This window comes from Tympanuchus pallidicinctus, unplaced genomic scaffold (assembly GCF_026119805.1).
Source record: "Tympanuchus pallidicinctus isolate F22 unplaced genomic scaffold, pur_lepc_1.0 scaffold3, whole genome shotgun sequence".
Taxonomy (NCBI): domain Eukaryota; kingdom Metazoa; phylum Chordata; class Aves; order Galliformes; family Phasianidae; genus Tympanuchus; species Tympanuchus pallidicinctus.
In genome coordinates this window covers 68,364,425-68,388,767 of record NW_026294747.1, presented here as the reverse complement: position 1 = coordinate 68,388,767, position 24,343 = coordinate 68,364,425, and the positions used below count along the sequence as shown (strand labels likewise).

General features: G+C 40.6%; 2 protein-coding genes and 1 long non-coding RNA gene across 8 annotated transcripts in view; 2 read left to right on the top strand and 1 right to left on the bottom strand.

Moving 5' to 3' along the window:
* NCAPG2 (non-SMC condensin II complex subunit G2) overlaps positions 1-7,852 on the top strand; it is a 37,878-nt gene extending 30,026 nt beyond the window's left edge. For both annotated transcript variants that reach the window (XM_052694965.1, XM_052694966.1), the window contains 3 exons: positions 467-564; positions 984-1,086; positions 4,151-7,852. In XM_052694965.1, coding sequence (XP_052550925.1) covers positions 467-564; positions 984-1,086; positions 4,151-4,202 — 253 coding nt within the window. In that variant the 3' untranslated portion in view covers positions 4,203-7,852. The remainder of the gene's footprint in view (positions 1-466; positions 565-983; positions 1,087-4,150) is intronic.
* On the bottom strand, positions 7,852-14,653 carry LOC128086379 (uncharacterized). Its single transcript, XR_008209355.1, has 3 exons — positions 14,616-14,653; positions 14,341-14,424; positions 7,852-8,156 (listed from the first exon to the last, which is right to left on the bottom strand). It is a non-coding gene; the product is annotated as an uncharacterized LOC128086379 (long non-coding RNA).
* A 5,633-nt stretch (positions 14,654-20,286) lies between these two features.
* PTPRN2 (protein tyrosine phosphatase receptor type N2) overlaps positions 20,287-24,343 on the top strand; it is a 620,450-nt gene continuing 616,393 nt past the window's right edge. For all 5 annotated transcript variants that reach the window (XM_052695759.1, XM_052695758.1, XM_052695761.1 and 2 more), the window contains exon 1: positions 20,287-20,555. In XM_052695759.1, the coding sequence (XP_052551719.1) occupies positions 20,432-20,555 (124 nt within the window). In that variant the 5' untranslated portion in view covers positions 20,287-20,431. The remainder of the gene's footprint in view (positions 20,556-24,343) is intronic.

Below are 24,343 nucleotides of genomic sequence, written 5' to 3'. Positions count from 1 at the left end.
TAGAATAAAATGTTAATTAAACTCTAGGTTCTAATTGAGCTACAAGCAGTGTTAGATTTAAGGACCTGAGTTGTTACTGGCAATCCACTGGAGTCATATAATGTATTTTAAACTTCACTATAAATTGATTTTAGAAAGTTCACCATTAATCGTACTAATTACATTCCACTGGTTACAGTATTTTTTTCAGACTGTTCTTCCCAAAATACTCCACAAGCTCTAATTTCTCAGAAAAGCTACTTATTCTATGGGAAAACCTTTACTTTCTTCCCCAGCAATATATGAACTCAAACACGCTCACAGTCCCATAAGAAGCCTGCTGTTCTCCACCACCCCATAAGCACACCTTTGCCCTACATGGTATCTTCTAAGCTGTGTTGGCAACATAGTGTAATCACAAGCTTGTTCTGTTCTATTTTGAAATAAACATGATTTAGAAAGTATATCTATGTTATTTTTTCCTTAGGTCATTTTTAAATGAATTACTGGAATGCATTCTATCTGAAGAAATTGAAGGGATTTTTAGTCTTACATCTGTGGTCTGCACTGTGATTGTAATTAAAGGTCAGTCAAACCAATTCTGTACTACATATGTGCGTGTGTATTAAAAAAATATAGTACTATATACTTTTGAATTTATTGCTCGTATAATTTAATAAAACAATTCAGCAGGTACAAAGGCATATCACTTGTACATGATGGTGTTAAGCTTTGGACTTAACAAGTTCTATAGTGAGTCAGAAAATATGACTGCTAACTCATGGGGTCCATCTCTGTATTTGCTTGGCTGAGACACACAGTCATTAATCTAGGGCAGTGAAATCCTAGTCATATCTAATCTTTTTAAGTAGTCTTGTGGGGTGTTTTTTGTCTTTTTAAAAGACACTCTATGAAAATGTGCGAAAGGTTTTTGGGTTTGCTTTCTTTTTTTTGGTTAAGCAGTATTTTAGTCCAACATTTTAACATAATCCTATTTCAAATAGGTAAGCACAAAACATCACTTCTAAAAGACGTTGCACCTGTCATTCAGAGAAAGCTTATGACCTACAAGGAAGCTGCCACAGAAGAATTTAGCAGTACTGAAAGGTAAATTTGCTAAGGGGGGAATGACACTAACCTCTCCTATACCCTTTCTGTTGTGCTCTGTAATACAGCTGAAGCATTCTGAATGATCACACGTTTTAAAATAGGGGGTAAAAACCTTATGAGACACTGAGTTCAGCACAGTATCAAATTTCCTATCCATGCATTTTGCTGTGATTGCAATCTTCACATATTTTAGTTTTAGTTTGGGTTTTTTTTGGCGGGGGGAAGCATTTAATTTAAATGTGTTATGACTTAATCCCATATACTGCAGTATTCACAAGAATTCACAGTAGTGACTGCTGCTTGGGATCTTGTTTTAGCTAGTTGTTGAAATGAGAACAAAGTTCTTTTGGTACCTTACAAACCTTACAAACAAAATCAAGCAAAACTTAACAATTGTTTTTCTGTTAAGTTATATAATGCTGGGTTACCAAGTGTTATACCAAAATGTTTTTTAATGATGATTATATACTGGAAAGGAAAGGCTAGAAGCAAAGTATTGTGATTCACTTTGCAATTCTTTTAATCAAGAAAAGGGTGAGAATTTAAAGCATATCTTACCATGATTAAATAAACAGGCACATGAGAATGAATAATTGCTGCCACTTGAGTCCACTACCGACTATAAATTTCAGTAAGAACAGATAATTGCTTTATGAATGTATGTGAACCTCTCTGCCCCAGCCTAGAAGTTGGGGCAGGCAGAGAGCATAAGATACTACACAGTGCTTAGCTTTGTGAGGTATGAATGGCTGCCTTACCATAAAAAGCCAGTTGCAGATAAAATCGTGATGATGGGAAGTGTTCATAACAAGAATGTGAATTACACTATGATATCAAAAAATTGTGCAAAGCTCTGATCTAGCTTTTGAATTTGAGAGAATTAGAACTGTACAGTAAGAACACCCACAAATATGTTGGGTTGGTAGTTCTTTCTTTCTTTTTTTTTTTTTTTACCCCTATCTGCAGAAAGTAAACAAATTCATTTTGGTAAAAGGTCAGGAGAAAGTTCTTCAATGATAAGGTTTTCTAGGATTAATTTATAGTGTTTGTGCTTTCTTAGGCTTTATAGCTGAGCAGGCTGGGCCTGTAGTGTTGCCTACATGCCATTTTTAGTGCTCTATCACACTGTGCTCATGTATAATTACAGTGGGGTTATGCAGTCTGAAACATGCACTGTTCTTTGTAAACTTGTTAGGATTGTGTTTTCCCACTTTGCTTAGCAAACCCAAAAATATGAATTATGGAATGCTGCAAGTTAGATGTTTGATGGTTACTTTGTGCCCGATGCTACAAACACGTGGTGTTGCACTGATGCTAAAACTTGTTGCTGTGCTTTAACTAACAGTTCATATTATTCATAGTATTACCACTTTCTTCTGTCGTAGTAACTTTGGTGGATTGCTTTATTTAATGCCCAGGTATAGTAGGAAATGGTGAGATGCTTTAATTTCCCAAGAGACCTGACATTCTGCACCAACATCTTAAACTTAGAAGCAATCTATTACATATTAATGAAAAAAGAAATAGGTGAAAACCTGTCTGGTGGAGTACTTAAAATGCTGTCGTTAAGCAAGAAATTGTTACACTAATTTAGAAGCAAAACTTTTCATTATAAATTAGTCTTCCCTCCTCAGCTGAGCTAGCAGTTTAAGAAGGCCCTGTGGGTCTAAAATTGCTGTTCAGTGCACTTTAAAATTCTGGACAGCATATTGTATATTGAGAGAATTTCCTCAAGAGTAATAGCACACACATTAATTTAGTTTATAAAATGCAGGTATTTATTTCAAGCAAAAAAAAAAAAAAAAAAAAAAGCTAATAAAGCTGCCAACGCAGTGATTTGGAGACTGGACAAAAGTGTTCCATGCTCTTTGAAACAAATGTACTTTGAAATAATACCTTTTTTCTTGGTATTCTGTAATTACTTTAATTAGCATCTCAGTATCTGGGTGCTAGGATTTAAACTGAGCAAATGAAGAATGAAATTTTTCTTTAGTATAATCACTTAGCTAGCTTCCCCGTCTCCTTTTTGCGCTCTCACTGCACCTATGAATAATGATTCTTGCATTGTTTTGTAATATAAATTTTTTGTATGAGTTGTCTGCTACGTATCAGAAAAGCAGCATTTCCTAACATCAAAGGCTATTAGCATTTTAAAGGAGAAATATGTGACACCACCAGGGCCGTAGGAATTTGGGATGATCTGACAAGCAATATGCTGCTTTGTCTGTGGTATGTCTGGTCTTGGTGTTGCTTAATGAGTGCCCTCGTAAATATCTGACTAAATCTTGCTTCTCGAGTGTAAGTCTGTAACAACAATAATAATAAAGTAGCATGAAGGATAAAGTTTATAGTGGTTAACACTGAGACCATGAAATAATGTTTTGGTAGAAGAGCAAAGTGCTTCTGTCTTTGTAGGGTATCGTGAAGCATTACTAGCAGTTATGTCAGAATGCAGCTACAAAGGCACCCCTGTGAGTGACAACTTCAGGGAATGTAAGAAAATAAAGAGGGCCTTCCAAATGGAAGTTCCATAGCTGACTTTTGAGGCTGTGTAGGAGTAATGTGAAACAAGAGAAAGAAAGTGACTAACATGGGTGCATATAAGGAAAAGACAGACTGCTCAGGCTGGAGGAGAAAAATGAGGAGAAAAATTACAAAGAGAGAAGAATGAGGGAGAACAGAAAAATGAAAAGTGGTTTTAGAGTGAAGTAGCAGTTGAGTTGAAATTTGACTATTTCTGTTTGAAAAAGAGTAAAAATGCTGTGAGAGTTGATGCTTCTCAATCTGTATAAATATTGAGATAATTGAATGCTTGAATTGGCTGTGTAAATTAAACCAATTAGTTGTAAATTATAGCTAGAGATGGTCAGCAGGAAAATGGACGAGTTGAAGAAAAGCAGCTGTTTCAAAAGTGATTTTGTAAGGGGATATTTAATTTTTTTAATGGAATAAGTTGTCAAAGAAATAGGGTAAAAAGATCTAGCTGTGCTCTTGCAATCAAGTAACTGAGGACTGATTTCAGCTGTCTAACTGTGTTATGCTTTGTTTTATGCTGTTTCAGAATAATGTATGAATCATCTCAGAAAATTTTGGATGAACTCCTGAATCCTTGACCATGTGGAAGCTTTTGTCATAAAATCTGAAAGGAGATATATTGTTTAAAGGAAAATATCATATTGTAAATTTATTAATAGCTAAGATTTATTTTCTGCTATTTTGTACAGTTAAAGCAGGCAAAAAGTATTTAAGTGTATATAGAAAACATGTAGTATTAAACATTGCCAAAGACCTTTAAGAAGGTGGTTTTGTATAAAATTATGGGGGAGGGTAAAAATCACAATTATCATTTGTCTGATAAAAACAAGATAGTATCTCATACTTCGGGACTGAGACAGCACACAACCTCAGACCCTGGGAAATTCTCAGAGAATATTCATGTCAAAGCACATGAAGTACAACAAGGTGTTTGGATATTGCCAGCATGAATGCACAAAAAGCAAATTCTTCTTGGCCAATCACGTTTCCTTCCTTTTTGTGGATGAAATAAGAGCAGAAGATGTCAACTTTCCTGTCCTTAGAAAGACTGTTAACAGAGACTTAGACTGTTAACAGAGACTTACAATATATATTTGTGGCCAAGTTGGAGAGAGATGGACTGTGCTGGATGAGCTACATGTAGAGTGGAGGACTGCCTGGCCACTCAGGGTTTAACAATAATGGTGCTGTGAAGTCCTACTGATGGCATTCCTCAAGGAATTGTTCCCAATGCTGTTCAATGTTTTCATTAAAAGTCTTTAGCAGGGAATGAAATGCAAATTGCCAGGTGCCAGCACCTTGGGAGCAGTGGTTGAAACAGTTGAGGGGTAATGTTGTCCAGCTCAGTAGCAGCCTGACCTAATCTAATGGATCTGATCTAATCTGATCTAATGGACATAGAAAACAGCAAATCTTGTAGAGTTCAGCCCTGACACACACAAAGTCCTCTACTGCAATAGACAAATCCCATACCACAGCAGAAGAGCTGTCTTCACCTACGTGATGAGGATTATGAAAAGACTTTTCTCAAAAGTACAAATCAAGAAGACACAAGGCAGCGGACAGAAGCTGCAGCAAGAGAAACTGGACACGTGAAAGTATTTTCCTGATCAAAGTGAAACAGAATGGAACAGGGGCACCAGAAAGACAGTGCAAGATCCGCCCTTAGAGATGACAAGAACTCGATTGGCCAACGTGATGTAATTTTGAAGTTACTCCTGCCTGAGCTGGGGATTGGACTGAATTATCTCATGAGCTTCCTCTCAAGTTAAATAAGTTTAATTGCTTTGTATTTGGCTCTTTTTACAAATTAATGCCACAGGCAATGCAGACATGTAAGCCACTTGCTTAGCTTTTCGATGTGAACAGATGCTCCCTCGAAACTAGTAATACAGTGTTGATTGCAGAAAGTTATTTTGCCTAAACCGAGGCATATATAAATCAGATGTCTAAGTTCACAATGCAATGTTTTTGGCTGTTTTAGAAGTAAGCCTACTAGGCAGCCCTGGAAACTGATTCAAGCAGGGACTGAAAAGATGGCAGTGACTGTCTTAGACTTGGATATCTAATTGTTGTCTACAAAGGGGGGACAGGATGCTTCCCATTTAGTGCCTGTACAAATGGCTCATTGACATCCCTGGTGCTACTGAGTCGCACTGACACTGAAATTAGCAAATTTACCTAAATGAAGTCAGACTTAATTCTTGATTAGGATCTGAGCACAGTGCTCTTCCCCCATCTCTCTAACCAGACGTCTTTGTAGTGCATCAATCTTCTATGTAGAAGCTGATTTAACTGGAATGTTGATACTTAAAAATAATCACATCCTTAATAAACTGTCAGACTCTGCAACGGGAAAGTCAGCTTATGGAGAAGTGAATTCCAGATTTACTTTCTCCACAACACTGGCCTGAGCCAGAAAGACATGCTGCCACAGCAGGTAGCTGTAGGTCCGCCAACTGTTTATCTATCAACATCTTCATAAAAACTGGGTCTCCTTCGGCCTTCATTCTTCTACATCTGCTAACATGCAGGTGTTCCTGTAATGACCTTTTAAATCTTCTCATTATACAAATTAGTTAATGAATATGTAAATCACCATGGATTTTTCTTTTGCTTTTCAGTCTTTCACTATTTGCTCATATTAGAAGAGTTACTATCTTTTTATTCTCTTCAGTCTGTAACGCTGCTTTTTGAGTTGTATCTTTTTCTTCCTCATGGACTACTTGTTACAGACTCAGTATTCCAGATCCTGAAATACAGATAACTGCCAACAGCAGAAATTATTCTAAAGAACTTGGAGGTGATATTGCCAGGAAGGGTAAGAAAGCTTAAAGATGAACCTTTGTCTTCTTGGTGGCTGATGCTCCAAGGGGATGAAATAGTTCTGTGGTAGCAGTGCTGCTGGTCTATAGACCTTGGGATCCAATCCAGCTCTGTTATAGCTCCTCTCATAGGTGAAAAACCATTGGCTTTCTGCAACACAAGCACTGATCTCTGAATTCCTTGTGACAAAATCTGTCACGTGCTTTCTCCTTCAGTCTTCATAAATATTCCAACAGTTTAGTCAGATTTAATTTGCAATGAGAGCACTGAATAAAGTTTTGTCAAGTTGTTATATCCTTACACTTTTGTTTGCAAGATATAAACAAAGTGTATATTTCTTAAGCTTCATTAATTTTTTGAAACCTGTAAATCAGATGTGTTTTACCTTACTGATTGAAAGTGCCTTTGCAGTACTGCTGGGGCAGGGGGACTGATCTTTGCTTATTGCTGTGGAGTGACTGATATTGAGAAGAGTTTATATGGCTGTCTATACTATCAAAACTGGATGTCATAGAACTTCCCATAGTTCTCAGACCCACTGAGAGAGGTTCAGTTTTCCAAGAAGATGACTTTAATTAGTAAAATTGTTTGAAATACAACCAAGATAGCACCATTCTAAGATATTCTTCAAGCAATTTGCCTTGGCAGTCACTGTTAATGTACAACTACCTGAAAAATAAGTTTTCTAGTCAAAAGTTGTACCTGTAAATAGCATGCTTATAACTCTCTCCTTCGTACATATATACCAGTTTAAATATTTAGTGAAGAAGTGCTCCTTTAGATGATTTCATTAATCTTAACTATATTAGTCTGCTGTATTTGTTAGGGGTTTGGTCTCATTTTTGACAACAAAGTTTGTTTGCTCTGTTTTCTGGCTGGGAAACAAGGCCCAGCAGTCTTCCTGCTATCACAGCTTCAAATTATGAGCTGAAGAAAACACAGGAGCAGATCTCAAGCTTACTCCTTAGCAAAATTTAAAAAAAAAAAAAAGTCTTCAAGCATGGATCCAACTGCACAACCTTTGAAGCTTGCCAAGGAAAAGGAAAATAAATCTGTTTTGCACCTGATGTTTAATCTAATGATAGCTACAATTCACTTTGCATTCATATTTGCATCTGCTGCTATTAAGTGCTTTGAGGTCTTCAGGCTTAGAAAAGAAAACTAGAGACTAATTTTGAAGATATTTTGAATAAGCACTTAGCAAAAAAATATCATTAGGACTGTGATGCAAAAATGACAAGTTGCATGAGTTAACTTCTATTATTCCCTGATTTGCTTCTATTGTGAACAGAGACCACTTACAGTTTCCTACCGTGGCTGTACTGAGAGCAGCAGTAGCTACAGCTGACCGTTCCAGCTAGAACAGCGTGTCTTGGTACCTTTATCTCAACAATTAGCTGCCCAAGGACAGCTGTCAGGAGTAGCCTTTCCTTTTTCCCAGCAGCCAGCAGTTCCCTTAAGCCATGGTAACTAGATGTGTTTTTCCTAATCTACTTCCGATAACAAGAGCTCTTAGTCCTGGGCTCTGTGCAGCCACCTGGCTGAGCATAACCTTGCTCACAGCCCTAGGCTTCAAGCAGCTATGTAATTGTAGCTTTAATTTAGCCAGCAATCATTGGAATTTTCTTCACAAGGTTAAATTGTTCAGCATAGACATGTCCTTACATCTTCCAACCATGGGTCAATACATCATAGTCCTAGGGAAGCTGCAGAAATTGTGTGCATTAGTACTGATAAAACTTCAACAGTGGAAATTAACCTTCTGCTCTGTTAGTCAGCAGTTTTTCAAGGCAGTACCAGTGGCACTTCTATTGACGTTGCTTTATTACTCCTCACAACTGGGAAGTAGAAGCTGTTACCAGCTTTTATCTTGTTTGATTCGGCAGAGGACCACATCACTTTCTTGAAAGTAAGACTTCTCCAAGATATGACTTCACACTTCTTTCCTTTTCATTTCCGTTATTCCAGATTTAATGTTACTAAATTCTTCCTATGTAGCATTCTAGGTCCTATTTTTCATACTGCTGCAAACTTTGTACCAGTTACAAATACTTTTAGTGTGTGTGTGTGGCACATTAATGACAATATTAAATAGGGTGTCTTTCCAAAACATCATTAGTGATTCTTTTTCAACCAAATCTATTTCTCTTTTCCGTTCAATTAGTTCCTCACCCTCCTGTAATGATTCCTGTAATAATCCTTGTTCTGGTCTTAATATTGTTTTAATATTGTTTTTACATGCTACAGTAAGAGCTGCTTTGCTATAAAGCCTTCCATTTAAGCCTTTACATTTTAGTCCTTGCTGGACAGACACAGTAATCCTGTGGAGCCAAGTGCCTACCCTCAAGGAACAGATAGGACAGAGCCAGCCCAGCCTCCTTATGGGTTCTTCACCTGTGTGACACCATATGCTTTTCTGCCTTGTGGGGGCAATTATTAAACACACAAACTGTACTGGTCATATGAATGAATATTGATTTGGCTTTTTTTTTGTTTGTTTCTTTATATAACAATTCCTACTTACTAATTGCCTAAAAACGGCACCTGAATGCCAGCTTAATATCAAGAAATGTCAGTTTCATATGCTGACCTTTCTGAAATCTTGCCATGCTTATTAAAAGAGGCGTGCATTAGCAACTTCATTTTCTTAAAATAGCATCTAAAGGAAAAATGCAGCATCTATAAGAGGTTACAAACCCAATTAGACCAATAGGATACTTAAAAAAGTGATTCTAGTTATGGCTCAAAGCTATTTAAGGGCAGCATGACCTGAGTTATCCCACTGCTCTGATGAGGGAAAAGACGCTTTGAGTGAGTGTGCCCTTTTTTAGTCATCATAATGACAAAAGCAGTGTCCTTTATTTCTGAATGACCATCCTTAGTGACAAAATGAAGAGTTCTTCCTCTCAGCTTCTGTCCCCACATTTCCTTTGATGGACCACTGCTGTTGATCAGCAGCATGGCTATTCCCATGTGGCCATTTGTCAATTACACGTGAAATTTCTCCACAGCTCAAGCTGTTTCCATCAAAGGCCTTTGGCCCACCACCAGGAAAAGCAGATTTGCCCACATACAGGAGCTGCTAGGGGAACACCCAGTGTGCAGACTGCAACAGCCTACCTTTAGACATTTCAGTTCACACTAGATCTTTGCAATAACATTTAAACTTAAAAACAGTAGCAAGAGGCTTAAACTACACAGCCTAATATAAGTGCATTACCCAAGAATCTGATTTTTAAGTGAAAAGAGGTGAAGCTGCACTGACTTTCTTTAGTAGGTTTTTTTCATGCCTGCTCTTGTTAGAATTTTAGGTTATAGAAATACTGGAAAAGAAGAAAAATAAGACCAGTCAATCTGGTTCAATCAAAGTTCATTGGAAAGGCTCATTCATCTAAGAGGAAGATTCTCTTAAGAAGTCAAATAAGTGTTTTTGTTTGGTCTTTGATGCTCCATCAGAACGCTCTCAACTATAAAAGAGAGTAAAGGGGAGGCTTTTCAAAGAAGTGATTCAGAACAGGAAAAAGCATCCTTTTTCTTCTACATTTCAACTTCAAGTAGTTGGTCCACAACCTGTGAATATTCTTACCATAGTCATGTACTTCCAAAGATACATCATGTAATTTCATTGCAGTCAAAACAACATTCCTTTACCCAGCTGCCATTACCATGAACTTTCTCTACTTTTTTTTTTTTTTGCTGGTCACAGCACATCATTAATTATCTTTCTTTACATGAAACACATCACAGGAGTAGTGCTGTGCTCTGTACCTCAATCCCCTCACCAAGATTTTCTAAGTTTTTAAACTAGAAACTACACACTTAAACATTTTTTGCTATTCAAAATAAGAATAACCCTGCCAATAGGCATTAAACTATGAAACTGAAGCTAGCTCACTTCTGAACTGCTCTCAAACATACTGTTCTACTATAGATTCTTTCCCAGACTTTTTCCTCAATGATACTCCAAGTTTATAGCCATACAACAATACAGCAAATTGTCTCTAGGTCACCACCAGGCTTTCCTTTGTGTCTATTACAATAAGCAGAGGAACAATCATTTCCAGGTAGAACACACAGAAGATAGGCTTAATCCAAAAATGTACATCTTCAGTAATAAGCAGCCGAAGAGCTGAAACAAAAATTAGAGAGGAGGACACTTACAGTCATCCTTTGTCATCCTCTCATCATCAAACAATAGGCTGGAAAATACAAGCATCCACACTGTGTGCCTTGTGAAACCAGAGCCTCCCTCAATGCGTAACATATGAAAGCACAGTGTAGAAACCTACTAGAATGGAAAGGTCAGGCACTCAAAAGTCAGGAAATGCCACAGTGAAGATGTCCACAGCTTTAGGCTCACCTTTGGGTATACGTGGAACACCACAGTATTTTTAGTTACTTTCAGACAAGCTTCTTATTCCACACAAACTGCTCTATCTGCTCTGTTATGATTCAAAACCTTTGCTGTTGAAAGTGCAGCAAGCACACAGTGCTTTTTCTCCCATCACTGTTCAACACATAGCTCTGTTCCCTTCACATGCTGCATGTTGTTCATACCCAGCTCTGAGAACAAAACTGTTAACTCCCACAATGACGTGACATCAGTACTTTCTACTGCAGTCACAGTTTCACAATGACTCACGCACCTTTCCAACTCCCTGTAGGTTTCCTTACTGCCATTTTACAAATATACAGTGAGCCTAAGTTAAATGTTTTCTTTGAAATTTGGAAACTCTGAGATGTCACACTGTATAGCACTGGTTACCTTGAAGTACAGCTTTTACGTGTCTTCAGAAGTAGTTACGAATGCTTAGCACTATCCAACTCACACCCCAGCTTTCTACAAAGTGAGGTATGTGCAACTCAAGTTTCCCAGCAGGAGCACAGCAAAAACGGATGACTCTAGGGCATCAGATCCCATGATAATGGTTCAGCTGTGTTTCTCCACATGCACTTAATTGTCCTCAGTTTTATGTCTGAATTTTAACTAATGCTGCAAAGACAAGCTATCTTGTTCAGGGAAACACCCAAATTCACCAAAATAGGTTTGTCTTCTCTCTGCAATGAGACTAAGCTCTACAGAGAAGATGGATAATCATCTTGTGTGGACAGCACAAGATGAAGAAAGGGAAGAAAAGCCACACTGCCAATGGACTTTGTAACAGCAAAGAACAGTGACATTCAGGCACCTGGGGCTCTGCTCCACTTGTCAAACTCCATATCTGAAATCTGCCTTCTTATCGCCTCCTCCTAGGAGTTCAGGGTCTCCTTTTCTATCTGTGAATCCTTCACTCAGCGCTCAGGCTCCAGACAAGACTGTGACTCCAAGGGGAGGGAATGTCCTGGTTAAAGAGATGCCAACTGCTGCTCCAAGTGGAAGCTGGAGGATTACTATGATGGAAAAATATATAAGTAAATAGCAAAGAACTTTTTAGTACTGTGGTTCTCCAAGAAGCACTGTTCTGTACACCACCAGTCTTCCTCCTGCTAAAGATCCTGTACTGCTCATTAATTGAGAGAGGGAGGCACTCAAAGGGGCACAGATACAGATGCTAGAGGGGTCATTGGGTGACCCATTGCTGTAGGCTTCTTTCAACCAAGTGAGATGCTTGTCTAAACAGGGCAGTAACCAAGGCCAAGCAACTTTCATCTTGAAATGATCTGACGTTTCATTAGATTTCACCACTTAAAACTAGTTACTGAGTAGGACAGGTTCAAACTATGTAATCCAAAATAGTCTCCAAATTTAAGAGAACTGCCCTTCATTTTCAAGTAGCATCAAGATTTTGCTAAGGATTTTTTATGTTATGAATGAATATGCATGCATGTGTAATGCTGATAGCAATAGGCAGCATTAATTCAAATATATGCAAGTTTTCCTGAGACACATTCTATTTCTAAAGGCAAAAACAAGTTTTTAGTTGCTGAAAAGTCAGTTGAGTAGCAAAAATTGGTATTTTAGCTGAGGGAAAATAGTAACCTATTGTAAGATGTCAAAATCTGCAAGAAAAATAAAAATCACTTGGAAATTAACCAGAGGGTTCTGACAGCTGGAAACAGAAAAATTGTTTAATATTGTTTTGTTCAGTATCCGTGCTGTAATATATCAAACAGTATTTTTGTTTTCAGGGCTGTTAATTCCTGTGTTGGAAGACAAGGTGATTTAATCAACTACATATCTTCTTTTTTTTTCCAGAATGACAAAGTTCATTAATCTCATTTATCCTTTAACTTAGCATAGGAGGAATGGATTTTCTCAGGGGATTAGGTATAAACTGTAAAAACTATTCACTGAGCGTCACATCTCACAGATCACAGAGAAGATGGGTAAAGCCAGATTTTTTTAAAACTATTTCTCACCTCCCTCCCATGAAGAATCTCAAAGCTCTAATTCATTTAAGCATGTGGTTCCCTACTGATATTTGAAATCAGTTTGAAACAGTAGCAATCAAATCTAATTACTGATCACACACTTATTGGTTTCAAGTTTTCAGTCCAAAAAGAAAGAATCCATTCACAACAACAACAAAAAGCCAACAACATTTACTAAGGTCTAATTTAATCTGGATACAACAACTTGAGTTTGGATTCCTTAGCTACTGTAGCCTCCCACCTTGAGACACCAGAGAGCTGCTCTTCATGCATTCTGAATACCCACACACTGCTACTTGCAGGTTGCTTCATTCCACCTTTTCCTTCTTTTCCACCAGACTTACACCTAGGTACCACCACAAGTGGTATTTAAAAACTCAGCTAGAATTTCAAACAAACTTGAACAAAATAAATTTGGGTTCGGTCCCAACTTACATTTACAAAAACTTCTGTAATTCCTAGCCAAAGCAGCAGAAAAAGCAACGGCTTTTTTTCCCCCCCCCCTCACAAAGTACCACACATACTGCAGTGGCTGGTCTCATACCAAAAGTTCCTACAGCTTTAGCAATCAGCTCAAAACACACTGATCGCACTCATAAACACAGATGCTTAGGTCATCAAGTTAATGTAAGTCACATTTACAGTTGTCAGTTAATGTAAGTCACATCTCCTGCCATTCTCACAGGTAATTTTCTCTGGCTGCATTCCCTCTCTTGGGTCCTGAACACTCCATTTTAGGCTCTTTTCTGGCTGCTCTTTCCAGCAGCATGTAGAAAAAATTATCACTCTGTTACAGCACAGGGAATAAAAGACCAGCTCAGAGCCTAGCAGCCACAACTAAAAATCAACCTTTTTTTTTCCCTTTTCCTTTAAAACACTGTCAGTCACACAGTTGTTGATGACTTATTTTTTTTTCCCCCCTTCTGGCTTTGCATTGAACTCCTGTTTCTCACTGATGCCAAAAGGTCTTCAGAAAAATTTTTACTATTCTCCAAAGACACTTCCAAGTACTGTTTTAGAAACAAGGAGAGCTTTAAAACAGTTGAAATCAGCAGTACATTAAAACATCATTCCTAAATACAACTGAATTGCTATGATGTTCACAAAACAAATCCTACTCTTCTGTCAAACAGATGTCACTTTATCCAACTACAAAACACTAAAAGAACACTGATTTACTTTTTATCATTGGGGGATACTAAACAATTTTTCATTACTCTCTTGAGAAGTTAAGAGGTCCTTATGTCACAAACAAGACTCAGGAGGGCTACTGAGGCCCAGCCAGCAATCTGTGCCATCAAAACATCAGAATCACAAAATCATAAGTCTTGGAGAAGTCCACTAAGTCATCTACTCCACCCATCAGCCCACTCCCACCATGCCCACACCCCCAGGATCAGTGACTCCACACCCCCAGGGCAGCCTGTTCCAATACCTCACCACTCTTTCAGAAAATAAACATTTCCTGTTATCCAACCTGAACCTCCCCTGGTGCTACTTGAGACCATTACCTCTTACCTTTTGTGGTAGAGAACACCGGTGCAGTGCCAAGCCTCCAATGACTCCATTTGTGTCCATCTATAGATCTGTAAGGAGTAAAATCTGTACACAGATAATAGGAAGACAGTTGGGTGACAAAGGGTAAAACAACATCTATCTATTGTATAATCAGCAAGTATACAGATGTGTAATTGACAAATACGGAGAGAAGTGAAGCTGGTCTTTAGAGAACGTATAACTAGAATGATTATCACATTAGAAAAGGATAATCAGAAACAAACAGAAAAGCTTACCTGTATCTCAGGCTCATAGAGGAAAAACTCCAAGGGGAACAATCTCTAGAGATCCTTCCTCACTGGCAGTCAGCCCTTAAATGGGGCATAGGAGAGGTGCAGCCAGGCTCCACCCGTGCTGGTCACACAGCTGAATTGCCTTCACCTGTGCTTCCACAGCTGACTCAGTGCTTGCTTCAGGTGATCAATCAGAGGTTCAGGCCCTGATTCAATAGTTCCCATACATCTATCATTATTTAAAATGCTATTCAATTAAATAATCTCACTGTTCTTACTTTTGATATTAATAGCAATTAACATTTTTTCACATAAAGTTTGTGAATAATGGTTCTGTGTCAAGGTGGAGTCTGGTTACAAGTGTTCCTCAGGAGCTGGTCTTGGGACCAGAGCTCTTCAACATCTTCATCAGTGACAGAGACGATGGCATCGAGTGCATCCTCAGCAAGTGTGCTGATGACACCAAGCTGAGCGGTGCAGTCAATACATTGGAAGGAAGGAAAGCCACCCAGAGGGATCTGGATGGATGCCCCATCCCTAGAGAGCTTCAAGGCCAGGCTGGATATGGCTCTAGGCAGCCTGGTCTGGTGCTTGGTGACCCTGCACATAGCAGGGGAGTTGAAACTAGGTGATCACTGTGGTCCTTTTCAACCCAGGCCATTCCATGATTCTATGATTCTTTGATTCTATGATTTACTTACGTCCTCAAGAGGCAGAAATAATAAAATAATCTAAATTCCATCTTGTCTGGGCAGGGATATAGCACAAACCTCTCCACCTCTTTCCTTCCTCATTCTCCCCCAGCCCCATCAATACATCTTAGCATCTTAGCATTGTGTCAAGATATCCAGGTTACTGAATCTTAGATAAACTGCCTGACAGATATTGTTCCCAGTGGATTTGGGGCCCATTAATAGGACAAATGATCTGCAATTAACCTGCTCAAAAGTCTTGATTGCAGATGGTGAAGGGGCAGTGAGGGGAAGAAAGAAAATATTTAAGGTAATTCTGAAGTGTTTTTTTTTTTTGTAAAAAGGGTATATTTTTCTATGGAGGTAGCATGTCTTTAGCATAGCTGGTACTGACCTTTTGTCCACACTGAATTCTTGGATAAAGTGACAAATAGTTCCATGAGCCTGAAATGAAACAGTTCTACCATGCACAAATGCACATACACAACTTCTGTGATCCTGCAGGTGTACCTATGCTTATGTGCACATCATTCATGTTTCTAAACAAAAGAAACCAAACCTGCGTGATGCCAGTACCTGAATACATTGTGAAACTCAGATGTTACCTCTGTGTTTTATCTTCTCCATAGTTAATCTTTTACTCTCATGCATTATTTTAATGTTACAACTTTTTACTCACATCACTTAATTGCTCATAAGCATGTAACTATTATGAGTATTTTCTCTTTGTGTTGTTTTTTTTTTTTTTAATGCCTCAATTATTCTCTGGCAATGTTCTACTTTAATGGATTAATGTATTTACCTACCATTTTATCACTACCCTCTTTTTTCAGTTCATGTAATTTGGCAACTTTTCTCCTCACATCTGTAAAAATTCTATCATTAAGTCATTTTTCAGCTTTTTAATTTGTTCCTGCTACTATTTCATTCTAAACAGTATTAAATTAACAAAATAAATCCTATACTCATCCTCTTGTCTCTTCCATGCCAAAATGTTCCTGCTTACCAATGTCTTTTGTAGCAGAGCTGTTTGCTTTCAACTAAAATATTGAATGGCCCAGTGAAAGAGAGGCAGAGCAAGAGAGAGAACAACCTTATTGTCCAGTGGTTGGATCATGTCTTTGAATCAACCAGAGCAAAATGGGAGCCTTTAAAATCTCCTGCCAGGCAGGTGTCCTGGCTACCAGGCAGTCAGCCATACTGGGATCATCCTCAGAAAAAGGCACTCCTCAGTGGAAGCTGGGTTTAAGGCACATATGTTTCTCATGAAAAGCCTTAGTCAGACAGCACAGCAAAAGTGTTTCCTTGAAAACCTCCTGTTCAGCTGTGGTTACCATGGATAAGGAAGTAAATCTTTCATTTATATATAAAATCATACAGATTGTCCAGCTCTCCTTTCACTTTACGTAGCACATTTTTAACACCTGTGCTGCTATCATAAAGACTCAGCTCCAGCTATTAAAGACATGCTAAACTTTAATGTTATTCACTATGCTGAAATTTTCTGATCTCTAATTGCTAATGTCATTCTTCCACAGTCTCACATTCACCTCCAGACACATCAGCAATGGATAGCTGATTCTCTAACCCTTAGCTACCATTCAGTACCTTTACTAGTTTAGAATTCCTTACCAAAAAGATTTGGAAATGTCCTTACAAAAATAGCTTACTGGTGCCTTCTTCTACGTCGGGTCCTGAAGTTTTGTTAGAGCTCCACAATATCCCTTGCTTCAAGAATGGAGCTGCATTTTTTCCAGTCTTTCTAGCAATTTTCTCAAGTGAAGCACACCCTTCAGGATTTCTTTTTCCACAGTTCAGAAAGCATGAAAACAGCAGAATAAAACCCGCTTCATATGGTTGCCAGACCAAAGCATGGATGCTTATTTTATGACACAGACTGTTAAAAACTTTGGCACTAAGAAATGTCTTGAGAAAAAGATTGTGAACTAGCAAGTAACCTGCATGTGTCATAACACATTACTTCCACTGTAATACTGTTATTCATCTGACTTACATGCAGACTCAAATCTTAGCGTTTTCACTCATGTCAGTTACTAAACTCATTCTGCCTAATCCTGCTGACTTCAATCTCTGCTCCTGAAACCTTAAAGAAGGTCTGTGTGTCTTCCTTATTTGCATCCTGCCCCATAAAGCCATAAAACACAACCAGGCTGGGAGCTCTTCAGGCTCGTTGCTCCTGAGAACTGCTACCTGAGTTATTTCCAAATGCCCCATTCACCCACCAATTGACTGTTCACTCTTTCCTTGAAGCATTACTCTTCTCTTTTCCAACCTTGTTTACTCAAGGATTTCTTTCTGGCTTTGACGAGTGTCCTTTCTCTCTTGATTCTTCACACTGTTTCACATGGATTTGAACAAATGTTATCTTTTTGCTAATCCCCTGCTCAAAGCGATGATGAGAATTTTGATTTCCTTTTAAAATCCTCAGAGTATCTGATCATAAATTTTCAGGAGCTATGCAAATCGCTTGTTGCAGAGCTGCAGCGTCTTCCAATAACACCACTGCTGTTTTGTGTTTTGAGGAACAACTTGTTCTCTCAGCATGTCTGCCATTTGCTCCTTTCTTACCTTCAGTTGTTTTGCAGTTCTCTGCTAATTCAGATGACCTTTCTCCTTGTTTCTACTACTAGCTTTTAAAGCCAGATGGTTTGCAAGACCCATGAGAATATACTAATTTATGTTTCTGCATTTCCATGTCTCATCTTGCTCCCCACCTCCACCCCTCCCCTTTTCTTTTTTTTTTTTCCTCTTTCTATACTTTCAGTGCTCAGATTTCTTTCAGAATTGTTGGAATTGATTTTCTGAGTTAATGAACACTTGGCTGAAAAGGACCTGTTGTGTTCAAGAAACCACTCCTCTCCAAGATGAAAGCAACCATCCAAGAGACCTCCACCACAGAAATGCTTTGAAATCCTTTTGCAAATCTTGTGCCAGCAAACAGCAACCAGTGTCCATATATTTCTTTGACATTTTTGTTTCTGAATCAAATGTTGTTTACATACATGTAAACTGCTATTTATAGCCGGTTTGCCAGCCTTAACCACCCAGGAAGAGAGAAAACTTTGCACTAGGCTTAGAAACCAGGACTCTTCTCCATCTCATGCTTATGAGTGAGTTTTTCCCAGGGCAAAATTGAGGATTACAGAAGTCTGCAACTGTCCATCAGAGCACCAGGAGACATAAGCATCCTGTATGGCCCCTGCAGATCTCCCCACAGCCCCCTGCCTGAAGCCAAGGGCAAAGCTCCCACTTGGCCACCAGACCTGGCCTGACCACCTCACAGCACATCCCAGAGGTCCCAGTGCAGTGATTGGATGCCTGAGCCAAGCCAGAAGCCACTTTTGTGGCTTTTGTGGCTGCAGGAAGCCCTCCAGCCATCCCGTAGTGTTTCAGGGTTACTTTGTTTTGAGGGGTTCCATTATTTAATTTTCTGATCTATGGCAAAGTCACTTCATGTATTACAAATTTAACTCTTTTCAAATATTTTGAATGTGAGCCTGCCATGACTATGACTGAAGTCAAGGAGGAGGAAGTTTTTCAGGGAGTATAATTAGAGCCACTTACCTCAAAGATGAACATCAGGAGAATCTGAATTCCAGCTGCAATAGAAGAATTTGAATTGGAGTTGTGCAGCCTGGAGAGGAGAAGGCTCTGGAGAGACCTGAAAGCAGCCTTCCAGTATCTAAAGAGGAGCCATTAGAAAGAAGGGGACAGACTTTTTAGCAGTCTGTTGTGATAGGACAAGGAGAAATGTTTTCAAACTAAAAGAGGGGAGATTCAGTTTGGATATAAGGAAGAAGTTATTTACTAATAAGGGCAGTGAAACACTGGCACAGGTTGCCAAGAGAGGTGGTGGATGCTCCATCCCTGGAGACCTTCAAGGTCAGGGTGGACAGGGCTCTGAGCACCTGATGAAACTGTAGATGTCCTTAAGACAGGGAAATTGGCTAGCTGACCTTTAAGAGTCCCTTCTAACTCAAACAATTCTATGACTCTATGAATTAAGTATATAGAGAGGGTGGCTGAAAGGCCTGGGACCTTGCCATCATTCACAGCATCATGAAGATGGTTGTCCTGGTCAGACACACAGCTTCTCCTCCCAGATGGCACAAGCCCTGTGCTATTTCAGCTTGGTGACTGCAACTGCTACATTAAAGCCTTGGTATATGAGAATCTGCAAGTGAAGAGGCAGCCAGTGGGTTTGTGTTGAGCCTTATTTACCTGGCCTTCAGGCTGCAGGGTCCCGCTCCTGCAGAGCGAGGTGGGAACAGGAGGTAGAGGATGCGCAGGTCTCCCAGGTGGCCATGGGTGTGACCAGCTGAAGGTTAATAAAATGCTTCATCACAATGATTATTTTTCCACGGAAAAAATGAAGCTAAATAAATGACTACCTAAAGGAACGGTATGGAGCTGTCAGGGGAGGGGTTGCTGGGGGTGAGGGAAAGGCTGTGCCCCAGAGCAGTGGGCATGGAATGGGCTGCCCAAGGCAGTGGGCACAGCCCCAAAGCTGGAGCTCACAGAGCATTGGGGCACCGCTCTGACACAAGGACACAGGACTGGGTTTAGGTGCTGCTGTGTGGAGCCGGGGTTGGACTTGATGATCCCTGTGGGTCCCTTCCAATTCAGGCTATTCCCTGATTCAGTTTCACCACAGAGGAGGCCGCAGGGAGAATCCACCCCTCCAACGCATTTATAAGGACAAAACTTTGACACGGGCTACACTGTCTTCCCTGAAGGTGTTTGAAGCAAACGCATTTAATAACCCCCTCCCCGTTCTCAGCCATCTTAAGAGGCTCCGAGCGGGCAAAACCGCCCGCCGCCCCGTTCCCCTTCAGGGCAGCCCCCGAGCCCGGCCCGCACCGCGGCGCCCCCGGGCGGGGAGCGCAGAGGCGGGAGTCGAGCGGGAAGCGCTGCCTCCGCCGGGCGGAGCGGGTCGGGCCGGGGCGGGGCCGGCTCGGGGGCGGGCGGGCGGCGCCGGTCGCTGTCCTGGGTGTTGAATCCTGTGCGGCTGCCGCTCACCGGAGCCGGGGAGGCAAAGGGAGAGCGGGAGGCATGGAGTGAGGGCCGGCGGCGGCGGGCGGAACGGCCGCCTGCGATGGGCCAGGCATGATGGGGGCGCTCAGCTCCGTCCTCGCGCTGCTGCTGCTGCCGCCGCTGCTGCAGGTCCTCGCCGCCGCCCCGCGCGGACAGCCGCTCTCTTCCGTCGGAGCCGCCGCCGAGGCGCGGATCGGTGAGTGGGGCGTGGGGCGGGTGGGGAGCGGGGCCGCGCCGTCCCCCGGTTTCCCGCGCCGCTGCCCGGCGGTATCATCCCGCCCTGGAGGCGGCCCGGCAGGCCCCCGGCGGCCGCGCCCGCACGGCGCTCCGCCGCTCACTGGGGTGCCGCGTCCTGCCTGCCGCCCCTCCCGCCCGGCCCTCGCGCCGCTCCCGCCAGAGCCGCCCCGCAGCCGGCCCCGAGCCGCAACGCGGTGGGAGCTGCACCGAGGCGCTGCGAGGAGCCGGGCTGACCGAGGCACCTCGCCCCGACGACTCGCCCTGAGGCTTCTGAAGTCGAGGAGCCGCAGTGGGCGCAGGGTCACCGCGAAACGCTTCCACTCTCGTCCCAGATTAGTGGTTTCAGCCCTCGTGTTTGGAAACCACGGGAGATTCCATAGGCCACAGCCCACAGGTGCAGCCCAGCACCTGCAGCTCGTTCCCCGGAGATGGGGGCCACCTGGCTGAGGCTGGGGGAGGTGCCCGAAAATCCCCATCAGCAGCTTTCTCTTGTGGAGACCATCACAGTTTGAGCCCTTCCTCTTTTAGAGGATACGTTCTGGGATAAACACCCCGTGAGAACCTCCGCACGGACGCACGGGGGCCCTAAAACAAGCTCAGTGCCATTAGGGTCAGCGTTGTTCTCCTGTGCAGCCCTCTCAGTGCACAGAGCTACCACAGCTGCACTCCAGAGCTGTCTCCAATGGCACGCAGGCAGCTCTCACTTCACTTTGCAGTATCTTTAGAAACTCACCTTACACCAAGAAGGTCGTAACTTGTTTTTGTCCCAGTTAAACAGCTACCTAGGGCCGTTGTGGAGATCACAGAGTGAAAGCTCTGCTGTCTCAAAGAAATCCTTTTTTTTTTTTTTTCTTTAAGACAAAAAATAAAATGACTTTCAGTAACAAAGGAAGCCACTTAAAAAGTGTCCTTGCATATGCTATGTTTATTAGGGAGAAATTAAAATCGGTTGACCTTTTTTATTTTAATGAGTCTTTGGTCAAGTGGCAGTGATAATGTGCAGTTGCTGGATCTCATGAGGTAGTGATGCAAGGTTTAGAGGAGACACATTTTGGGATGGATCTATCCCTCCCTTCTCTCTCCTGGTTGCTATAGATATAGACTGTTTCTCCCAATCTTCCAGGGTAAAAGCTTGCATAGATACTGAAAGTAAAAGCTGCAATTTGTGTGTTTGCTAAGAATGCCATGGGTTATGCACTATGCTTTCAGACAATCTAGAGTTTGATTCTCTGTCCTTAAACATAAACTGCAAATCGATCTGGGTCATGCAATATTTTTCAATGTGTTGTAGCTACAAAACAATGTTTGTGTGTTTGTCACTTCCCCGTAGCTTCCCTGAGCTTCTGCCTCAGGGCTGTCCTTATGTGGCAGGAATGGGGCAGAGCAGGCTTCATGTGCACGGGGAGCTGGTGGTCCAGGAGGTTCTGAGACACTGCAGTAACACTGAAACAAATGGAATCATTCTGCTTCTGCTGTCAGAGAAATAACTGACACCCCAGAGATCTGTTTTGAAAGAAGGAGAGGGGTTTATTGTGCTTGACAAGATGCAGAAGAACATCTGTGTTGTTGAACCTGAAACAGGTTTAGCTGCTCCTTCTTTCGTAATTCCTTGATTTTTTTTAATTTTTTTTTTTTTTTACTGACAAGTATGACAAACCTCGAGATTGAACTATCTATTACAATAGATTTCATGCAGTTTTAGACTATGGTTTGTTAGGCAGAAATAGAAGATGGAAATGCAATACTACAAGGTGTCTGAGTCTGAGGATTATTTGTGCTTATAGGTGGAAGATACCCATTTGGCTTCTTCTTGTGCACAGCCCCATTTTCTTTAACTGAAGATTAAACACAGATGCATTATACTGCCTCTATAATACGTGCTGGGAAATGCCTTAAAAGCCATGCAATTATATAAATGGTTTTTTATTAATTTGTTTCTATTAAGTGTTTCAGAAGGTTATTCTAAAAGCTGTTTCAGAGGTAGAACATTATAATGTTTTTAGGATGCTTTCATCCAATTTCATTCTTTTTGCCTTTTTTCCCCTCAACTTTTGTCTCTGCTTCCCATTCTATTAGGCATCTTGAAACGGTGACCTGTTTTGTCATATAGTTAACAAACTTCTTTAAGAAATTGGAAATTTTAAAGTTACAGTTCAATAAAATAATGGATCTTTGGATTTGTTCTTCTGTCTGCGTAGTTTATGGGGCTTTGTAGGATATTTCTGTGGGAAGGTGTTTTTATAAGATGGTATTATCAATGAGAGCACATACTGTCTTCTGCTTCTAAGAAAAAAGCATTCTGAGTACATTAGTGTTCATAGAATCACCAAGGTTGGAAAAGACCTCCAAGATCATCCAATTCATTGATCTTTGATGAAATGGTGGGGCTGGGCATTTAATGTTCCAAATTAATCTTGATTTATTTAAAGGACACAGACTACTTGAGAATATGGAATTTTTAAAAGTGTTTTACAAAGTAATCACCAGTAAACAATACATCCTGATATACAGGATAGAGGAGTTGGACTCAATGATCCTTGTGGGTCCTTTCCAGCTCAGGGTATTCTGTGATTCTGTGTTTGCTGAATTCAACAGATTTTGGTTATTCTGCTCTTGTAATGATGGTGGTTCAGATTTTTTTTTTCCAATAAGTAATTTTCTTATTAGCAAACAATCATGCCGAGGAAGCAGTTAAACTTGAAATGTCTTCCGAAAGACATTAAGCACTTACTTCAGTAAAAATCCTGTCTCCACCAATTAAAAAATTTCCTGCAGATGTTCAGCCTTCTAAATAGATGCTTCCATTTTATTTCAGTATTTGGTTTTCTTATTAGATATGTTGTGTGAGATAGAGAACAAAATTGAGCATTGCTTATCACGTTATTTTATTAGTCCTAAAATAACAATATTTTAGAGCAGAAGTTGTTCTGATATGGCATTGGTGAAGAGAATCAGAGTGAGCATGCTGCACTGCCTTCACATTGACCTCTAATGTGTAAAACGATTCTTATCACCTTCAGTGTCTACAGTAGAACTTGGCAATTTAAATTGATGCTTTGTGCTGCTCATAATCTTGTGGGTTTTTTTCCCTTTTAGTCTGCATTTTCTTCTTATAACACGCAGTGGAAATTTCTGGAAGCAGTTCCTTGCGCTAAGAAGTTCCTTCAGAGTTGTACTATAATCATCAAATGCAAAATTTCTGCAAGTTGAATGCTTGTGGGTTTAATTTTTAATTGACTAAAAGTTGGCCAAATATCAGCTTATAAACATGCGAATTCTTCTGAACACATAGCTGTGTGTGTTTTACATTTCCTTGGTGTTTAAATGGGACTGACTGCACTCAAGGACTTTGAAGTAGCATTGCATGTACACTGCAGGACTTTCACAAAGTATAGTGCATGTGTTTGACAGCTGAAAAAAACTAATTTTGGCATGGGTTAAGGATTTCATGGGATTAAAGCGGAACAGAAGCGCGAGATTAGAGGAGCACGGATTTCATTTACTGTAGGAGGAAACAATTTCTTCAGTGTGAATTCTTAAATTAGAAGAGAATGAAATGAGTAGCAGGGCAGATGAAAAGAATACAAAAACTTTGGCTTTTCAGCCAGTGCTTCAAATACAGTGCAGAGGATGTTATGAAAGAGACCTTTAGGAACAGCACAGAAGTGCATTTCAGTTTTGTTCTTGTAGGGTGGATGTTACCATAACAAAATTTATGTGGCTACTGCTCTCAGCCATTGCTATCAG